Source organism: Mus pahari, chromosome 8, assembly GCF_900095145.1.
Source record: "Mus pahari chromosome 8, PAHARI_EIJ_v1.1, whole genome shotgun sequence".
NCBI lineage: Eukaryota > Metazoa > Chordata > Mammalia > Rodentia > Muridae > Mus > Mus pahari.
Genome location: NC_034597.1, coordinates 61346325 through 61364934, shown reverse-complemented (window position 1 = coordinate 61364934; position 18610 = coordinate 61346325). Strand labels below are relative to the sequence as shown.

General features: G+C 55.2%; 1 protein-coding gene across 1 annotated transcript in view; it reads right to left on the bottom strand.

The window, feature by feature from the left end:
- Nucleotides 1-13679, bottom strand: part of Hr (HR lysine demethylase and nuclear receptor corepressor) — an 18485-nt gene extending 4806 nt beyond the window's left edge. Inside the window, exons 1-16 of the mRNA XM_021203626.2 lie at nt 13070-13679; nt 11187-11843; nt 9755-10532; nt 8381-8531; nt 8110-8297; nt 6337-6501; nt 4953-5042; nt 4697-4812; nt 2823-2904; nt 2044-2207; nt 1690-1926; nt 1303-1468; nt 1028-1097; nt 619-749; nt 356-475; nt 159-274 (exon numbers count right to left, since the gene is read on the bottom strand). Coding sequence (XP_021059285.1) covers nt 159-274; nt 356-475; nt 619-749; nt 1028-1097; nt 1303-1468; nt 1690-1926; nt 2044-2207; nt 2823-2904; nt 4697-4812; nt 4953-5042; nt 6337-6501; nt 8110-8297; nt 8381-8531; nt 9755-10532; nt 11187-11801 — 3189 coding nt within the window. The 5' untranslated portion in view covers nt 11802-11843; nt 13070-13679. The remainder of the gene's footprint in view (nt 1-158; nt 275-355; nt 476-618; nt 750-1027; nt 1098-1302; nt 1469-1689; nt 1927-2043; nt 2208-2822; nt 2905-4696; nt 4813-4952; nt 5043-6336; nt 6502-8109; nt 8298-8380; nt 8532-9754; nt 10533-11186; nt 11844-13069) is intronic.
- Between the last annotated feature and the right edge of the window lie 4931 nt (nt 13680-18610).

Below are 18610 nucleotides of genomic sequence, written 5' to 3'. Positions count from 1 at the left end.
CAGGAGGTGGGAGCACACACGGGGACATCACAGGAGGTGGGAGCACACACGGGGACATCACAGGAGGTGGGAGCACACACAGTGACATCACAGGAGGTGGGAGCACACACAGCGATGGGCAGGGACAGGAATAGGCTCTGGGTTCCCTCCCTCCTCACCATCTGGAGAAAGCGACGGATTCGCTGGGCATCCTGGGCCCGGAACACATGCCACACAGTGCTGGTCTGGCTACCTGGAGACCAGAGTCCCTCCCCATCCAGGCCTGAGAGGAAATCTGCAGGAGAGAAATGGCTCAGGTAAGCCCAGGGTAGGCAGAGGCAGACATCATTGACTGCTTCACTGGCCAAGGACCCACCTTTCTGTGCTCGGTACCAGGGAGGCAGCTGCGCCTCAGCATGCACCAGGATACTGATTAGGTCAGACACCTCCACGCATAGGTTCTTGGTCCCCAGGTGTCCACGGTGTGAGTTCACACCTGTGTGGAGGTAGAGCAAGAACATTTGGAAGTTAAACAAGAAACGTATTCTCAGCTCCCAAACCTAGGCACAGAGGCACATGTGTCCTAAGATGGTAGGTGAGGTAGAGGTGTGGGGTGGACAGGAGCAGAAGGGCACTCACCATAGGCCGCCCAGAGCTGGGGCTCCAGTGGATGCAGTGTGAGGCCCAGGGGGAGGTAGGACGCTAGGTTGAGTTTCCCTTGGTGGGCACAGTACTCTGGGAGTGGAAGGCTGGAGGCAAGGTTCTGCACCCTGGGGATAGGGGTTGGCAGGGGGAATCATGCATGACAAGTCCAACTCGAGCCCCTGAGACCCATCAGAGCTTCCCATGGCTGGGGTACAGTCCAGAGGGCCAAATCCATTCCCTAGGAATCTCTATTGCTCGCCCTACGACAGACCCTCCATCCCCTGCTCTAGCTAGACTTCCATTCCTAGCCCCTTTAGAGGGCCTGGACATCAAGCGTGAGGGTTGGGGAAGAAAGGACTGTTGGCGACTGAGATATAGGGCTGGTCTTTGGTACTGTACATACCTGCTAGCGTCCTTATCCCCCAGGGTTCGGTGTAGCAGGAGGACAGAGCCCTCATCTAACTTTGGACGTGCTAAGGGGAAAAAGACAGATGTCATTGACCCCAAGGTAGAGCCTCTTGGCCCAGAGCCTCTTTCTTGTCCCCGTGGCACCCCATCCCTAAGTTCAGTTTCTCCCTTGAACCTGTCTGCCTGCAGGGTTATTCTAGGGGCCCCTTGATGCATGAAGCCTCCAGGTTAGGCTCCCAGCTCCCTCTATCCTATGTCAGGAATACTTACTCTCAGGGTGAGAGAATCCCTCCCAGAATGCCGTGCTGTCCAGGTTTGTGGGCTGGGGAGGCCCGAGGGCAGTCAGTGTCTGCACCTGGCCACCAAGTGTCTCAAGGGCTTCCATTCCCCACAGGCTAAGTCTCAATGTCTTCTGGATGCCTGACACTAACACGGGCTGCAGAGAAGGAAGGAAAAGAAAAGAATTCTTGGGGAGCCCATAGTGGCCAGGCTGGGGCATGTTGTGACCTCTCCAGAACATGTGGGGAAGGGATTGAGGAAAGACTAGCCTCTGAAGCTCCCTCTGAGCACCAGGAGGACCCCCCTGAGCCTGGGGACTAAGACCCTGTGAAGCAGGCGAAGCCATAGCGTTGGTAAGGGAGAGGCAGGCCAGCTTACCTGGCCCTGCCGCCAGTGTTCCTGGAAGAGATGGAAGCCGTGCTTAGGCCTGGGCTCCTGCAGCCACAGCAAAGCCCCAGGAGGAGACAGCCGGGTTCGCACCGGTGACAGTGGAAGGCTCAGGCCCTTGTGTAAGCCCGGCCCTGCTCGAAGGCCAGGCCCCAGGGCTTTCTCTTGGATCTTCCGTTCTACTACCTGTGCAATAATGCTGTCCAGGATGTTGGTAATGCGGTCATCCTGTGGGGAGGCAGGGATGGAGGAGCAAGAAGGCTCAGGACCAATTCAGCCAATGAAGGATGGCCACCCAGCCTCTGGTCCTTGGGTTCTCGGCCCTCCCTCTGAGCCCTTGCTCACACTGGGCAGAGCTGGGGTGACCGGGGCAAAGGCCATGTGAATCCGCTCATGCCCCAGGCAGAGTTTGACAGCAGTAGAGGCTAGCAGCTCACAGAGAGAGGGACAAGGAAGGGGCGACCGGCCAGCACCGTCCTCTGCTGGGCTCTCAGTGGAGTCTGGGGTCTCTGTTGAAGAAGAAAACAGTGAGTGACTAACTTTCTGCTTGGCCTTTAGTCTTTACTTCAATAGCACCTCAACTTTACTGTGCTATGTCTGGCTGTCGTCCCATCTGTCTTCCTAAAGGAAGTTGCAGAGTCTCTAAGAAGAGTGGCTCCAAATGGGAGTCTTGAACTGCGAGACAGCTCAGCAGGCAAGCACACAGAATTTCTGTGTAAGTATGAGAATCTAAGTTCAAATCCCCAACACAAACCCCAAACAACAAACAAACAAAATGTTATTGTTCTGCCGGCCACCTCAGCTCTTGGGTTGGGGAAGTGGTGGCATGGAGCTAGGAACACTGCTGGCTGAGGTTTGCTGGCCACCAATACAGCTTCAGGTTCAGAGAGACCCCGTCTCAAGGGAGTAAGGCAGAAATGAGCGAATGCATCAGTAAACAAGAGAATCTCGATGGAGGAGTCGGGACAACCTGTCTTGAGGTGAGGGATGGCCGTTCTTGCTCTGTGTGTTGCAGGGGAGGGGAGCTGATTGCCAAAGCAATACCAAGTTTCTCCTGGAGACTTTTATTCCCCGCCCACTCCCTGCACTCCCAGGTCTAGGGGCACAGGGAGCCAACCACTCACCTTCTTTGATGTCCTTGGTCCGATTGGAATCTCCATTGCAGGAAGGTTGTGGAGTTGGGGGAGTTTTCTCTGCTGGTTCCTTCTGTTAAACCCAGGCACCACCACCCCCAAAATCCAAGCAGAGGTTTGTAAAAATGGCAGACACAACTGTTCAAGAGTTAACAATGTGTTCCTTTTTTTTTTTTTTAGATTTATTTTATCTATTATATGTAAGTACACTGTAGCTGTCTTCAGACACTCCAGAAGAGGGCGTCAGATCTCGTTATGGATGGTTGTGAGCCACCATGTGGTTGCTGGGATTTGAACTCTGCACCTTTGGAAGAGCAGTCGGGTGCTCTTACCCACTGAGCCATCTCACCAGCCCAATGTGTTCCTTTTTTAAAATGTTCATTTTATGTGCATTGGTGTTTTGCCTGCATGTATGTATGTGTGAGAGTGTCCGAACTCCTGTAACTGGAGCTACAGTCGGTTGTAAGCTACCATCTGGGTGCTGGGAATTGAACCCAGATCCTCTGGAAGAACAGCCAGTGATCTTAACCACTAAGCCATCTATCTAGCTCTATCAGTGTGCTCTTATAAGTCCTAAAGTTGTTTGCCAGAGAGCAAAATGTTTGAAAAACAGAGGGATCAGGGAAGGAGAGGGAGAGAGGAAAAAAATAAAACTTCTCATAGAGTTCTCCACAGGGCCTGGTCTAACCAGTGTGTTAAAACAGGCACAGGCAACAATAAGTAATAACATATGTAGACAAATAATTGGGGAAAGTAAAAATGTTAATGGTAACATGGGAGCTCACTATTATTTTCTTAATTATGCTTGTTTATATTTTCTGAATTTTGTACACGGACGTGTGGCAGTGTTTGGTATATAACTATGTAAGTATATTTATAAATATAAAGGTATATAAAATGTACTTTTCAGCCAGGTCTAGTGGCCTACATCTGCGGCCCTTGTATTCCGGAGACCAAAGCAGACGGACTACAATTTTCAGTTAACCTGGGCTGCCTAGCAAGACCTTATCTTTAAACAAACAAACTCCTACAGGACAATAAAATGTACCTTTTGTTTTTCCATGCTGAGGATGGACCTCGGAGCCTTCCGCATGCCTGGGAAACATTCTGGCACTGAACTGCGTCCCGACTCTTGGTTTTTATGAGACAATCTCCCTATGTTGACTAGTCTGGTCTCCAGCTCCCATATCTCCTGCCTCTACCTCTCAAGACATGTGCCATCCTGCCCCGCCCACGAAACACTCTTAACAGAGTCAGCAAGATGGTTCGGCAGACAAGAGCAGCTGCCAGGCCTGAGAACTTAAGTTCAATCCCTGGAACCCACACACTGGGGAGGTAAGAACTTGTCATGTGACATGTCGGCAGTGGCATGCTCTATGTCCCCCCCCCCCGTAAATACACAATTAATAAATAAATGTCAAAAATTTAAATAGTCATAATCAACTCTTTCTTTTGTCATAGAATCACAAAGTTCATTTTAAAAAAAAATTTTTTTTTCACAGTGCATGTTAAGTGCCTGACAGGTGCCTGAGATATGGAGAGAGCTGACATTGAACAGAAAGGACCGGTGGCTGGGGTGGCAACAGAAAAGTAAATTGACAAGGGCTGACCTAAAAGGCTAAGTGAGGCAGGGAGAGAGGACTTGTGGTAGGGAATGGAGGGAAAGGCCCAGTCTGGAGTCACTGTTGGGATGTTGCTTCCTGGGAAGGCGGGAATGGCTTTTTCTGCCAGCTTCTGTGTTCCTCTTCATCCCCACCCACAGAGAAAGGTCCCTCCCCATAAAGGCCAGCCATCTGCACGCACACTGTTCACTACAGGGGCCCACTGACTGGTGCTTGTCACTCAGACCACGCCCTGATGCTTACCTGCTGACCTCCATCCCCGGGGGCCCACACGCGGGCATCGACCTGGCAGAAACAGTGCCCCCGAATGTCAAACTTGGCCCAGACTTGGTGCATCACAGTGCTCAGTTCTGCCAGCGCTGGGTGTGTAGAAGAGGGATGGAGATGGAGCAGTCTGGCCTCACCAACCAGACAGCCATGTCACCAGGGTCAGGAACAACAAGACTGTCTCCCTCAGGGATCCGCCCACTGCATGCCCCACCCCTTCACAATGGCTCACCCTGGCTGGAGACAAACTGGGTCAGGATCAGGGAACAGGCGGCATGCCCAGCCTCCTGAGTGCAATCACCTGTGTGCTGTTCCTGAGAACCTGTGGGGTAGGAAGAGAGAGGAGCTGCAGGTCCAGAAAGCAAGGTAGCCACAGGTTAAGGTCAAGGAAGAAGGCCAAGTACATGGTATTTAAATCCGGAGCTCAGCAAGCCACAAAACCAGCGCTTTGCTGGGAAGCCTGTGCGTATGTAACGACTGTAGAATTCTTGTCTTTGGAATGCAGAGGTTCTCCTATGCTGAACTGCTTTGCAAGATCCTGAAGTGGGGGGGGGGGTGCAGTGAGATGGCTTAGCAGGTAGAGGAGCTTGCCACCAAGCCTACGGACCTGAGTTTGAGTCCCAGGATTCATATGGTGGGAGGAGAGAATTGATTCCCAAATGGTGTCTTCTGACTGTCATACATGCTTGCTGTGGTGAGTGCGTGCATATATGTGTGCATCACACACACACACACACACACATCAATCAATCAGTCAATAAATAATCAATCAGTATTTTTTTTTTTTTCACAGAAGATTCCAGGGTGGTCATTTAAAAATGTGTCTGATTCTAGAACTCTTTTTAGCCATGTTTAAGTTGAGCCAGGGAAGTGGAAGCTGAAAACCTTGAGAAGGATAGGACTGAATCAGAGGACCTGAGACTAATATCTCAGCTATAACATTGACTTGTTTTGGGACCTTGGACAGGTCATTGACCGTCTCTGAGTTATTCTTATCTGGATAATGGAGACAATCACACCCATTTCACGATGTTAATGTAGAAGCTTATCAAAGTGAGAAGTGCGAAGAGGGCACCTGACTTCTGTGTGTTTGCATCCGAGTGCATGCAGGCACTTGCATGTGTGGACATGTCTGCCTTATCTTTTGAGGCTAGATCTCTTACTGAACCTGGAGTTCATTAATTCAGCCGGGCTGGCTGATCATCGAGCTCCAGGAACCTGCCCGTCTCTGATCCCCAAGTGGGCCACCAAGGCCAGATTTAACATAGGTGCTAGGGAGCTGAACTTAGGTCCTCCTGTTTGCTTGGTCATCACTTTACTAACCAAATTCATATCCCCAGTGCCCAGGTGACTTCTTTAAAGAATGGGTACGAAGGGAAATGAAGAGTTGGCTCAGTGGTTAAGAGCACTTGCTGTTGAGGGTCCAGGTTTAGTTCCTAGCACACACAGGGCAGTTCACAGCTGTCTGTAACGCTGGTTCCAGAGGCTCTGACCCCCCTCTTCTACCTTCCACAAGCAGCAGGCACATATGTGGTACCCACACATACACGCAGACAAAACACACTTGTACATACAAAATTATAGGAATCTAAGAAGGCAGGTCTGTTTCTCCTCACCTGTTTTCTCCCTGTTCTTCCCAGCGCCGGCTATGCGACCACAGGCTACACACAGCCGGTGGCTACAGTGGGAACATCTCCAGTGGGTGTTGAAGAGTCCGTGGTGGCAACGGCTGCAGCAGTGTGGAATGCCTGGGCTGTCCTCTGTCATGGCTGGCCCCTGGCCTGTTGACCACAGAACAGAACAGGGTCAGAGGGCTCAAGCATACAGCCCCCTTGGGGAGATCACAAATAGCAGGGTTCTCAACCTGTGGGTTACAACCCCTTTGAGGGTCAAACGACCCTTTCACGAGAGTGATGTATTAGCTATCCTGGATGTCAGATATTTACATTACAATTTATAACAGCATCAAAGTTACAGGTATGAAGTAGCAACAAAATAATGTTTTGATTGGGGGGTCACCCCAACATGAGGAGCTGTATTAAGGGGCATTAGGAAGGCATAGGGGAGCATAGAGGAGGCAGGGAGCAGTGTCTACCCAGAACCTCTGGGAGAAGGGAGCTGGGCTCCTTGGCCATTCCTCATACTTTATTTACTCAACAGTCTTGTCTGGCAGTAGCCGCCCTCTTAGGGGCATGCACTCCTAGGGCAGCAGTGGCCTCAGCAGCCTCGGCCAGCCCCACCCCCTAGCCTTGCCCCAGGGATTTCCCCAGTGTGCCTGTATTACTAATCCCCACCACATCCAGCACATTTTCCCATTCACCTCCACAGCCCCCAAGCCCCACTGCTACCAGAAATGGAGAGGCATAGCAGCTACTCAAATGGCCTTTCCTTTAAGTCCAGGGGACTTAGTAGATTAGAAAAGGAAGCCCTAAGAGGCCACTCCCGCCCTTACCCAAAGGAGTGGGGATTTTGTTGTTGTTTTTTAAGAGCCAAAGTTCAGACTAAACCATGGTTAGTAGGTAGAAAGCGCCCCAACGGATCACACACCCAGGACACCTGATCATGACCCAAGTAGACATAAGCAACTCAGTTTCTCAGGAATAGGTATGGCCCTCTCAGAGAGGGAGACAACCCACAGACACAAGGATGACTATGGTGCTCCTGGCTGAAAAGACCATGGGAAGATGAAGGTGACGTGGCCAGGAACTTCACAAGTGGCCCCAAAGGATGAGTAAGCTCTTATCCATCAGGTGGGAAGGGATGGCCAGGGCATTCCAGACTGAAGAAATAGCTAGTGCCAAGGCCCCAGGGGGCAGACAAGCTTGATGATCCGGGAAGGATGGTGATGTGTATCAGGAATCCAGGCTGGGAGTGGCTGGCTCATGGCTGAACAAACTAGGGGCTTCCCTCTCTGGAGTGGGACGGCGACAATGGCGATCTCCACGAAAGGAGTAACACGTGGGACCGGGGCTGTGCTTGACGAAGTTCACGCCATTGCTAGAAAGGGCTGCAGAGGGGTGACCAGGATCTGAGGACCCAGCTGAAAGTTCTCGACCCTCAGCCTGAATCCCATCAACTTCTGAGGCCCATGAGCCTCACCACTCTGGAGACCGTCCTTGCCCTTAACCTCTCTGGAGTCGCCTCACCTCCCAGGCTCTTGAGGCACTTGTATTGGCTGTTTCTTCCATAAGCCCAGTGGTTCTCAGAGAACTAGACTGAACCAAGTTTTTAGACTTCCCAGGAGGCCAGAAACCTCAGGACTGACCAAGAGTCTGCGCTAGGGATAGCTAGGAACAAAGAAGGACGGTAGGCCCGGGAACCCCAAAGCACGGGTAAACGTGGGTTGAGAGGGACATGCAGGAACAGGCCCACAAGGGAGATCAGCTCACCTTCACGCTGTGCCCAGGCCAGGGCCTCCCGCTCCTTCCTCAGCAGGCGGCAGAGTCGGTCCCCCAAACCCCTCAGCAGGTGCTTGGCCAGGCCCTTGTTGAGTGTAGCTTCTGGGTCAGGCCCTCCTCCTTCCTCGGAAGTGGCAGAGGAATCCTCCTCCTCCAATGGCTTCTCTTCCAGGGGCGACCTGGAGATGGAGGAGGTTTGAGGAGGGAGCCCCCGAGTGGGGATGGGGTGCTGCTGTCACTGACTGTCAGACACAACACTCACCTACGTGATTTCTGGGAGTGGCCGGTCAGTACCCCAACCTCTCCAGCTGCCTGGACACAGCTTTGGCAATGAGTGACACCTGCTAAGTGATGCTGGCAGGATGTATCCGCAAGCCTGGACTCCTGGAGCCTAATCCTGCCATCTCGGGACCCTGGGGAGACAATACGGCTGCTTAGGGGGTCTGGTGTCTGGGGCTTATGCTAGTCAAAGCCCTGAGTTAACACCCACCCTTGTCCACATGCAGCCAATTCAGCCCCTGGTCCCCAGGCTTGTGAGGACCAATTCAGAACCCGAAAGAGGACCAGTCCAGTATGTTTCACACACAAGGCTGAGCAGTAGCTGGAGATGTTCCTGGCAGGGACAGAGGCTCAGGGGTTGTCTAGTATGTTCAGCCCAAGGCTCTGGGAAGCCTGAGCGATGGTCCTTGTACACATGCAGAATCCAGCCAGTATAGAGTTTGGTTGGGTTGGCTAAAGGCTAAGTGGCTATGTGACACTGTGAGATGATTCCAACGTGGGCGGATGGGCAGTCGGAGGGCTCCAGAAAGGGAGAAGGTCAGAGTTTCAACACAGAACACAGGTGCTGTAACCCAAGACAGCAGAGGGGCCAACAACTTCCCAGCCCAGACTGAGGCGCACAAGGGTTACAGACAGACCCACACCAGGTGCAGGGGCTTTAGGGGCCAGGTCACAGAGACGGTCCTCTGGGCCCAGCAGCCCAAGAGGCTGAGAATAAGGTGATCCTGCAGAAACCAATCTGGCTCCAGGATTGCTGGAACCCTCTGTGATGGACACAGTGTAGCAGAAGAGTCCACGATGTACCCAAAAGGCTGTCCCACTGCGAAGTCCAAATTGAGTCTCCATGATTCAGCTGGCCAAAAGATGCTGACAGGGGTCCTTCAGGAGAGCTGACGCCTAAACTGTGACACAAGTAGCCACGGCATTGAACACGTATTGTTTGCTAAGTGCCATGTGTTCTTCAGCACCCCGACGAGCCATTTAGTCTTTCCTGTTGTCTTCCTAAGGTATGGAGGGAGCATCTTTAGTCCCACTGTACAGATGAGGGAGCTGAGGTTCTCAGAGGTGAAGTCATGTCCTCCAGGTCACAGCTACTGATCAGCAAGCCAGGAAGCAGCTATGTCTCCAGGACCCCTGCTCTGGGCTGTGGCATTGCCTTGCCTATAACTCACCGAGAGGCAGAGATGGAAGCTCTTGGCTAGAAGGTAGTGTTGGTAGCCAACACTAGGAGCCAGAGAACCGTGTTGATTCAGGAATGAAACCTTCCATCTTAGTGAGATCCATTGCAAAGGCCTACGGACTCCCTTGTAAAGACCCAGCCCTGTTGTGTCTCAACAGGGCCCCCGCACCCCCTTACCTCTCTGTTCTTCTTGCTTCACCTCCGCCTTGCTTCCTGTGGATGTCTCTGGTGTCTCCTGCCAAGCCCTGGCCCCCTGCCTCCCAGTGCCCGGGAAAGGGTGGGATGGGCGTTTGGGAGCCGGGCCCCTTGCTGCTCCCTGGACCTCTGGACTGCCTGCCCTCTTGAGTGCCCGGAGCCCAGTGGTTGGGCTCTCTTCCTTCCCTGAACAGCCACCTGGGCACTCAAACTGTTCCGAGTGGCGTGTGAGCCAGGTCTTTTTCAGCTTGGTGTGATGGCTTGGGGGACAGGCCCTGGCATCAGCTTTGTTCCTTTCTTCACTGTATTCCCCTGGCCCACTGCTACCTCCCTCTGGACTATCCTGGCATTTCCTACAAGGGCCAAGATCCCCCTCTCTGGCAGGCAGATGGGATGAGCAACAGCCCCCTGGAGGGGTAGGAGGCCCAGGAGATGGGCACCTTGGTGTGACTGGTGGTCCTAGCTGGTACCCAAGGCTATTACTTCCCGGCCCAGACCAAATGTTGCCAAGAGTGTGAACCAGGCCTGGGGGACAAGAAGGCCAGGGGGTCCGAGGAACAGTGTCTGGGTACCCCAAGAAAACTGGGCAAAGATTCTGCTGCCTGCCAGCTCCTGTCTCCCCATCCCTCTGGTGAAGTGAGGGGCCTTCTGATTCACAGGCTTGCTGGAGATGCCCACGAGGGGCTAAGCCCAACATCCCAGACTCTGCCAAGGGCTCCTTTGCTGGCCTGAGGATGTTCGGATCCTTGTGGTAAAAGCCCTAAAAGAGGAGAAAGGATTAAGCTAGTGCTAGTGTAGGTTCTCCACATGTACAAGAGCAAACAGGACTGACAATAGTCATTAGTGAATTCACAGACTGTCAAGTAAGTGGTACCACCTACTATCCCCTCCCCCCAAATCTTCTGCCAAGCTTTCCAGAGGCTGAAGGGTTAACGCTCGGCATGATGAAAGGACCTCGGGACCTCCTAGAGAATTCTGTGCATTGACCCTCATGTTCTTTTGTCTGTTTTTGCCTTTGGAGAGAGACTAGCATGGACCTCACAATCCTGCCTCAGCCTCTTGAGTACTGAGGTTGCAGGCATGCACTCTCATGCCCATCTTTGACTTCCAACCATTTAAAAACCCGGTTCTAGGCATGTGAGGTGGTCTGTCAGGAAGGAGCCCCAGAAACAGGCTATGAGGACTACACATCGCCCCGGCGCCTGGCCCCCACGATAAGGCCACACATTCCACGGGCAGAGTTTCTAAGGCCTGATCCTGGGTGAACTATGGGTGAGTCAGTGGTTGCAGAGGCCCAAGGGCAGGGCAGGGGAGAGGCGGGGAGACAGAGCTGCCCAGTGTTTAGTTGTCTTCAGGTTGTCTTCAGGGCTAGGGACAATTGAACCCCATGCACCCACTGTATTTCGTCACTCACCTTGCTGCCTAAGCTGAAGGCAGAGGGCACTTTTGGCTGGCTCCCAGAGTATACCCATGGGTTTGGGGCCAAAGGCCAGTCATATGGACGCTCTGGGGGCAGGCTGGACATCAGGTAGGGAGGCAAGCAGGTAGGAACCCAGAAGGGAGCTCGCTCTAGAATCTTGGTCTCCAGCAGGAAAGGGCAGTGCAAGGGCCGGAAAGCCACAGGGTCATTCTTGGGATGCCCACCACTATGCTCAGGTATCAGGGGGCCATAGCGAGGTGGGCATGCCGACCCACAGAAAGCCAGTGGATGGGCCAGCATCGCTTCCTTCCAGCGCAGTCCTTCCTTGCTGCCTAGCCAGCTGCCCTTCCTCTCCCCGTTCCGAGGACCCTCACCCTCCGCCAGTGAGAATGTGTCTTTGGGGCCTTGGAGGAATCCAGGAGGGAGCCAGGAGTCTGGGGTGCTCAGAACACCCCTCCAAAAGGGAGCAGGTTCTCCCAGGCACAGTGCCCCATGGCGCAAGCCATCCTGTGGTGAGGTACCAGACTCCTGTCCCCCCACAATGCCGTTCACAGGGGCTGTCTTCTCCCAGGCTGGGGTGTCCTTCAGGAAGCTGGGCATACTCTCCATCACTCTCCTGTCCTCATGGGCCTCTCCCGGGGAGGGGGGGTCCTGGAGGGTAAGGACAAAGCATGAACCCCTTAGGCAAATACAGGCACCTCCCTGGGAATACCAAAGTGGCTCAAACCAGTAAAGCAAGGGTCAGGCCACAACAGGGCACAAAGCAGCCTTCCACAGGTGGCCCAAAGGATTCTGCTTCATGGCAGGACGTTGATACCTTTTCCTAAACTCTGGCCCCTATCTGAATGTGTGTGTTTGGGGTGTTCAAATTCAATAGAAGGTTGTCACTTCTAGGGTGAAAGGCTCTGCCCATGTGGAGCTAGGAATCTAGTTACAAGTCTTGGAAACGGCTAGGAAGCAAGACTGCAAAAGGTTAGCTCAGTAGAAGACACGCAGCTGCGAGGACAGGGAGACTGACTGGATCCTGGCCCTGACTCGGTGTCACCTGCTATTCCCATGTCCAGCAGATCATTTTCTCCTCCCGGTTTCAGGGTACCCGTATGTAAAAGAGGGACTCGGAGGAACACAGAGGACTCTTTCTAAATGCCAGTCTGTGGTTTTGGGGGTGCTGCTTGCCCACTCCCATCTTCAGCCCCCACCAGGCTTGCAAGACTGGGATGTTCAGACCTGGCAGGTTCGAGTCACTGGGCAGGGCAGCTAGCCAGGGCTGCTGGCTGGTGTCTCCCTACACCTGGGCTGTCTGACTCTGCCCTTCATGGGCTCTAGTTTCTTGGCATCTTCAAAGAGTACCAGGACAACTACTGGGGGCTAGGATCTCCACTCCCAAGGGGAGCCAGCATGTGAGAAGGGATTAAGAGGTTTCAGACTAGAGTGGGTCGAGCTGCCCAAGCCCAACGGCAGTGCCAGGGCACCGCTGTTAACTGAAGCCCGGAGGGGGGAGGGAAGGAGGCGGGGAAAGCAGGCTGGGCCCCAGAGAGACGCAAGCGAGGGAAAATTGAACACGCTTGCTAGGGACCAGGATGACAGGTGGCACCAGATCAGCTGTAGTCTCCTGAAGTAGTTCCCCATGGCCAGCCAGAGGAAACCCCAAGAGGGTTGGATGTACGTGAGCCTTGGCGGAGGCGCCAAGAATTTTTGGAGCTGCAGCTTGAGTGCAGTCCAGCCCCCTTAGTTGGGCATCCTAACTTTTCCATCTTAAGATGTAAGGTTCAGTTCAGAGTGACACCCGGTACTTTGCTCCCTGTCTGCACCTTGGGATCAGCTCATAAACTCCCGCATTACAATTAGCCCAGAACGCGCCCCCTCTCGGCGCTTACCTGGGCTTCACAGGCCGGGAGCGGTGTGGGCGGCGGTCGTGCTAGCCGGTGCTGGGCACTCGCTCCCCATGGGCCGGCTTCGGGGCGTTCTCCCGCTTTCTGCTCAGCGCGCTCGCGCTCTCTTTCCCCCCGGGCGTCGGGGGCGCTCTAGGGCCGCAGGTTGGAGGGGTCGGACTCCGGGATTTGCAGGATGCGGCACACGGCGCGGATGGGCCGCACCAGCTTCTGGGCCGAGGCTGTGGGTTGCGCCATGGGACGCCGAGACTCCGTGCTGCGCTTTGGGGAGGGTCGAGCCGGGGCTGGGGAGCGGGTGTCCCCGGAGGGAGAGAAGGATCCGGGCCGGGGGGAACGCGCGCCCCGGGTCGGAGATGGCTGAGTGGGGGGAAAGGCCAAGGGGCCGGGGAAGGGGGTCGTGCCTGGAAGTGGGGGGCCGATCCTGTGAGCCAGGAGCGAGGCACCAGCGAGGGCGCAGCACCGCGTAGCGCGGCTAATGGAGGGAGAGCGCAGCGGAGAGCGCAGCAGGACCTCTGATCGCCATCGCCAGACGCGCAACTGAGAGTGGGGAAGCTGCTCCGCCGGTTTCCTCCTCCAGCACCCTGCGGGAAACAGGAGCCCGTGATTCGGCGGCCCCGCCTGGGCCTGCCCCCTTCTGAGCCCCGGGGGCTTCCGCCAACGCCCCGGCGATGCCACCGGCTGCGCACGGGGAGAATGAGCCCTTTGTTCCCCCCTCCCCCCCGCGGCACCCGGGCGCCTGCCGAGAGAGGCTCCCTTGGGGCAGTGTGCCAGCTTCCCAGCCGCCCCACCCTCCCGTGGGCCCGGCCCGGAGCCTGGCAGGCGGGCAGCACCCCCACTATAGGTGCCAAGCCCGGGAACTGGAGCAAAGGGCGGGAGGGGCCGGACCAGGCCAGGATGAGGCGGGGTGCCCCCCGGGGTGCTAGGGCGGGGCGGCAGGGAGGGGTCAGTGCCAGAGCTGGCAGGGGCAGTCGGGTTCTCACGGGTCAGTGATGGGTGCTGCGACCCACGCCAGCGGGCCCGTGCCTGCTGGACCACTCTCTCCCTGTCCTTTTCAGCTCTGGGCACACCCCAATGGCTGATGTCTTCCCTACCTCGTTCTTCATCATCACCTGGCTAAGCCACTCTTCAAGGTGGCCCAAGACCCTATCCAGCATCCCACTCTAGGCACGATGTTACCAAGCACCCTGCGTTGGAATCTGGGAAGGCCTGACCTGACATCTGGTCTGTTCCCTAGTCTAAGCCCCTTGAGTTCTACCAAGTGTCCAGAGAGGTGAGGGGACCAGAAGCATACAAGCATTGCGAGCTCCACTTGGGGTTGCCTGCCGGGCTGCCCCATCTTCAATGTTCTTGGTGCTCCCAGGCCCAGCCTGGAGAGGAGCCCATGGGAGTGGCTCCTGGGAGGGAACATTGAGTAGGAGAGGAAATGGGCAAACAGGGCACCCTCCACCCGAGGAAGCATCCCAGCTCCTCTGCGGGGGTGGTTCCAGAGCACACACACAAACAGACAGATTCAGACACACACAGACAGATTCAGACACACACAGAAACCCACACGCCCAACGGCTGCTTCCCTTCCCTAAAGGCACCCACCTTCTGCCCCTCTACTCCCCTGCCTCCCCAGCCCGGTCTGAAACAGAAGCAACACCACTTACTCACACACACACACACACACACACATCGCTGTGGAAGGAATGGATTTGGGTGGCCACAACCTGGTCCCAAGTCACTCCACCATCTCTGAAGAAGAAGGGGTATCATGAAGAGCCCAATGTCTTTCACTTAAGGGACAGGGGTGAAGGCAAGGAGCCTTTCACCCACTGTTGAGAACAGGATAGGTACTTGGGGGAGAAGGTCCATCTGTCCTAGCTGCCTGCTCTGAGTTGGGCCTTGTTGATAAAGATCCTCCTTGCTCCTCTCCTTCACAGAGACCAAGTCTGTGGTAGGCAGGTTGGCAGGGATTGTTTACATGGCTGGCTTTTTCATACTCCCTTTCTTATCCACTCCCTTGGGGGTGACTTGACCCTACTTTGCTGTGGCAGCTGAATGAGGAGGGTCTAACAGGGACTGGAGCAGCAGGGGGGGGTCTAGCTTGCCCCCCCACCCCCCCAACCTCCTGGTTCCAGGGCAGGGTGGTGGGGGTGGCATGTGCCTGTGGTCCCAATCTAAGTTCCCTGGCCTACCTTTAGCAGAGGCTTGTGGGAGAGTCCTGTGGCTTGAGGCCTGGTAGTGGCCAGAGTGGAAGCTTGGGGCTGTCCCGAGTCCTGGGGGCTTGTGGCTGTCTTCCCCTAAGGTGACAGGGACCATGTCAGGGGAGCTGAACAGATACCCACCCCCCACCCCCCGCACCTCCAGTCGCCATATCTGCCTGTCAGAGTATATTGCCTGGACTAGACCAGAGCTCTCAGTCTTCTGGAATGCTTAGGGGTTAGTGGAGACGAAGGTAAGGAGAAGTACCACCCGCACTCCACCACATTCCCCATCCTTGCCTTAGAGCCTATGCCACAGGCCAGAGTCCTTGTAGCTGGCTGTGCTGTGCCTGAGGATAGAGCAGAGCTGAGGACATACACAAGAGACACAAACACGCGGGGGTGGGGGTGGGGGTGGGGGAGCCACCCAGTGTGTGGTCACAAGACCAGACCATGGACCTGGCAAACTTACTAGCACCCCCAGACTCACATGGGCCCAGCCCTCGCCCACCCCGACCCCTCACAAACTGACACACATGCTGACACACACACTCGTGCTGACAGGCACAGACTCTCTGACAGCCGGCTGCCCTTTCTCCACCCCAGAGCCCCTTACCTGGGCAAGCACAGTGCCCCTCAGGCAGAGTAGCCCCCTGCCCAGGGGTGGGCAGCAGGCAGGGCGGGGGGAAGGAGCCCCGGAGAGTCAGGCCAAGCTGCCACTAATCCGGGCGGGGAGAGGGGGGGCACCCACGTCAGAGCGGGGACTGCCGGGTGGAGGGCATCTGAGGACATCCCCTCCCACACACGCGGCCGTCTGGGCACCTAGCCCTGCTTCCCCAGCCCCTCCATCCTTCAGACAGCTGAGGCTGGCCTCCCCCTACCCCACCCCCACCCCTGCGGCCATGCTTGGGGTGGGGGGCACGGGGAAAGGGGGATAGGGGGTGAATCTCCCAGGACCAGGAGGAGGGGACAGGGAAGGGAAGTGTGGAGATGCTGCGGGAGCCAGGAGGAAGCTTGGGGTAGATGCTATCCTTTCTACTTGGCTAGCCCACCCACCCACATCCTTGACCTAATTCCTCTTCTGGAGCTCTTCCTCTCTCTCTAGCCCTCCCCCACTGCCATCTAGCCTCCGTTGTGTTCCAGGCTGAGCTTGGGGACCTGTGTGTGCAGCAATGCCAGTTCTGCCCCCAGGATCCCCTAACCCTAGGAACCAGCGGTGAAGGTCGCTTGTTAGTGGGCACCAATCCCAGATGCTGGGTGAGAAATGGGGACATGGACCTGAACAGTTACCCCCTGAAATCCCTCCAGTGCCTGCCAGGACCCCTAACTCAGCCTGGGCCAGGACTGCATGTGTGGGACCCAGAAACTTAGGATGCTGCTGGGAGTGGCAGCTAAAAAATAAAGCCACAGGATCCTGTGTGCTGTGACAGAATCCAGAGAAGGGGAAAGTGACCAGGCTAATGAAGGGCCACAGGTCAGAGGGCCAGTGATGGAGTCAGAGGCAGAGGGTTAAAAAAGGATGGCGAGAGGTGAAGCGGCCTGGGAGAGAGAAAGGACTGTGAGAGTAAGTCCTGGCTGTCATGGTAACAGGCCAGGAAGAATAGGAAAAGCTGAGGAGTGGGGGTGGGACCAGAACCCACAGAAGGTATGTGCTAGGGACTGGTCTCTGGTATCAGGACCTTCCCAACCTTGATCCTACCTGGGGAGACCAGGCACGCTGGCATCAAGCAGAAAGTTGGTGGTCCTTGGAAAGTAGGAACAAGACCAGATGCCCTCCCTTTAAGAGGCCAGGCCAGAGCAGCAGTGGTGGTCCAGGGCCCTTCTCCAGGGGGGGGGTAGTGCTGGGTGGACGTGTGTCTGGGTGGCTCTCAGAGCTGTTCTGAGGGGTGTCCAGGTGCTACCCAGTGCCCCAAGTCTCAGCTCACGTTTATGCTTGCCCAGAAATGCCTACCACCTGGACCTTCTACTCATTTCTTTCTCTGTGGCCTCGGGATGGTTAGTAACCATACGATTTTTACCCAGCCGTTCACCAAGCCGTACCAGAGACACTGGTGTTTTGAAAGCTGTGCGGTGGAACTGAGGTGACACGACACAGCCACCAAAGCCAAAGTTCACTCTCACCCTGCAGAGGTTTAAGATGTTTGATGTATGTGTTGATTTAGTCACAGTCCTCTTTCAGGCCTCAGAGGTGTCAGGCCTTGAGCTGAGGCTGGGAGCCTCACTTGGAGATATGATCGTGGTGACAAATGACTCCATGACTTCTAATCCTGTGCTGGGGAGTGAGAGAGGCTTTCCAGAGGAAGGGGTGATGTTTCAGCGCAGAAGTTAGATGCTAAGCAGGATTTCATCAACAAATCACACAGTTATAAAAATATCGCACCTTGGTTCAACCATGTAGTCTGGGATACAACAGTAAAAATAAGGCTGAAGTCTCTCCGTGAGTGGCTAAGCAAGGCAGAGGCATGCGCGCAGAGGGCTCTGAGACAGGTGTATGAGTTGGAGTGGGAGAACAAAGCAGGCCGGGGGGGGGGGGGGAGAGGGCAGAGTTGGGCTCTGCAGAGCCAGGGAACAGTGGCTCCAGCAGTCCTCCCAGGAGGACCAAGTGACTTTGCCCACCTCTCCAGCAGCACCTCTATAGAGGAGAAAGCTGTTTCACCTGTAAGATGGACAACAGGCCCCTTTGAGAGGATTCAAAGAAACTGGCTCTGAAATGCTCAGCACAAGGTCAGGCGTGCAACAGATATCCCACACACGCCAGACTCCTCCAGGCTCTGCCCCCAGGCAAGGAACAGCCATTTACTGAATAGTGATTAAGGACATCAACTCTGGAGCCAGACTGCCTGGTCCAAAGCCCAATCCTGCCACTTACCAGCTAGGCCACCTTGGGCAAATCATTTGCCCTTTGTGTGCCTGTTTGGGAAATGGGGATCATAGTAATAGTGGCTCCTTCCTTGTCTCCTCACCCCTAAGGTACCTAGCAACACATCTTTTGGGTGAAGTAATGGGGCAGTAAGGGTCAGCATCACATGCAGAGGGGATACCATAGGGAAAAGCCACTGAACCCCAGTCCATTCGAGGCTAAACCAGCCACACAGATTAAGTGCCTTCCCTCCAATAAAACCCAGATAATCCCTACACCAAGAGTTAATCCTCACAGGACACTCCAATTTAGCAGCTCATAGTTTTCCTCCAACCAGCACTCTTGACTTGGAAGTGGGAAGGAAGGACAGATGGGGTGGGAGGAGGGAGGACCCTGGGTACATCTGCCTCCTACTTTAGGGGCAGATGACCCAGGGATCAAAGGAGATGGATTAAAATCAATCCAGGGCAAGTTGGGTGT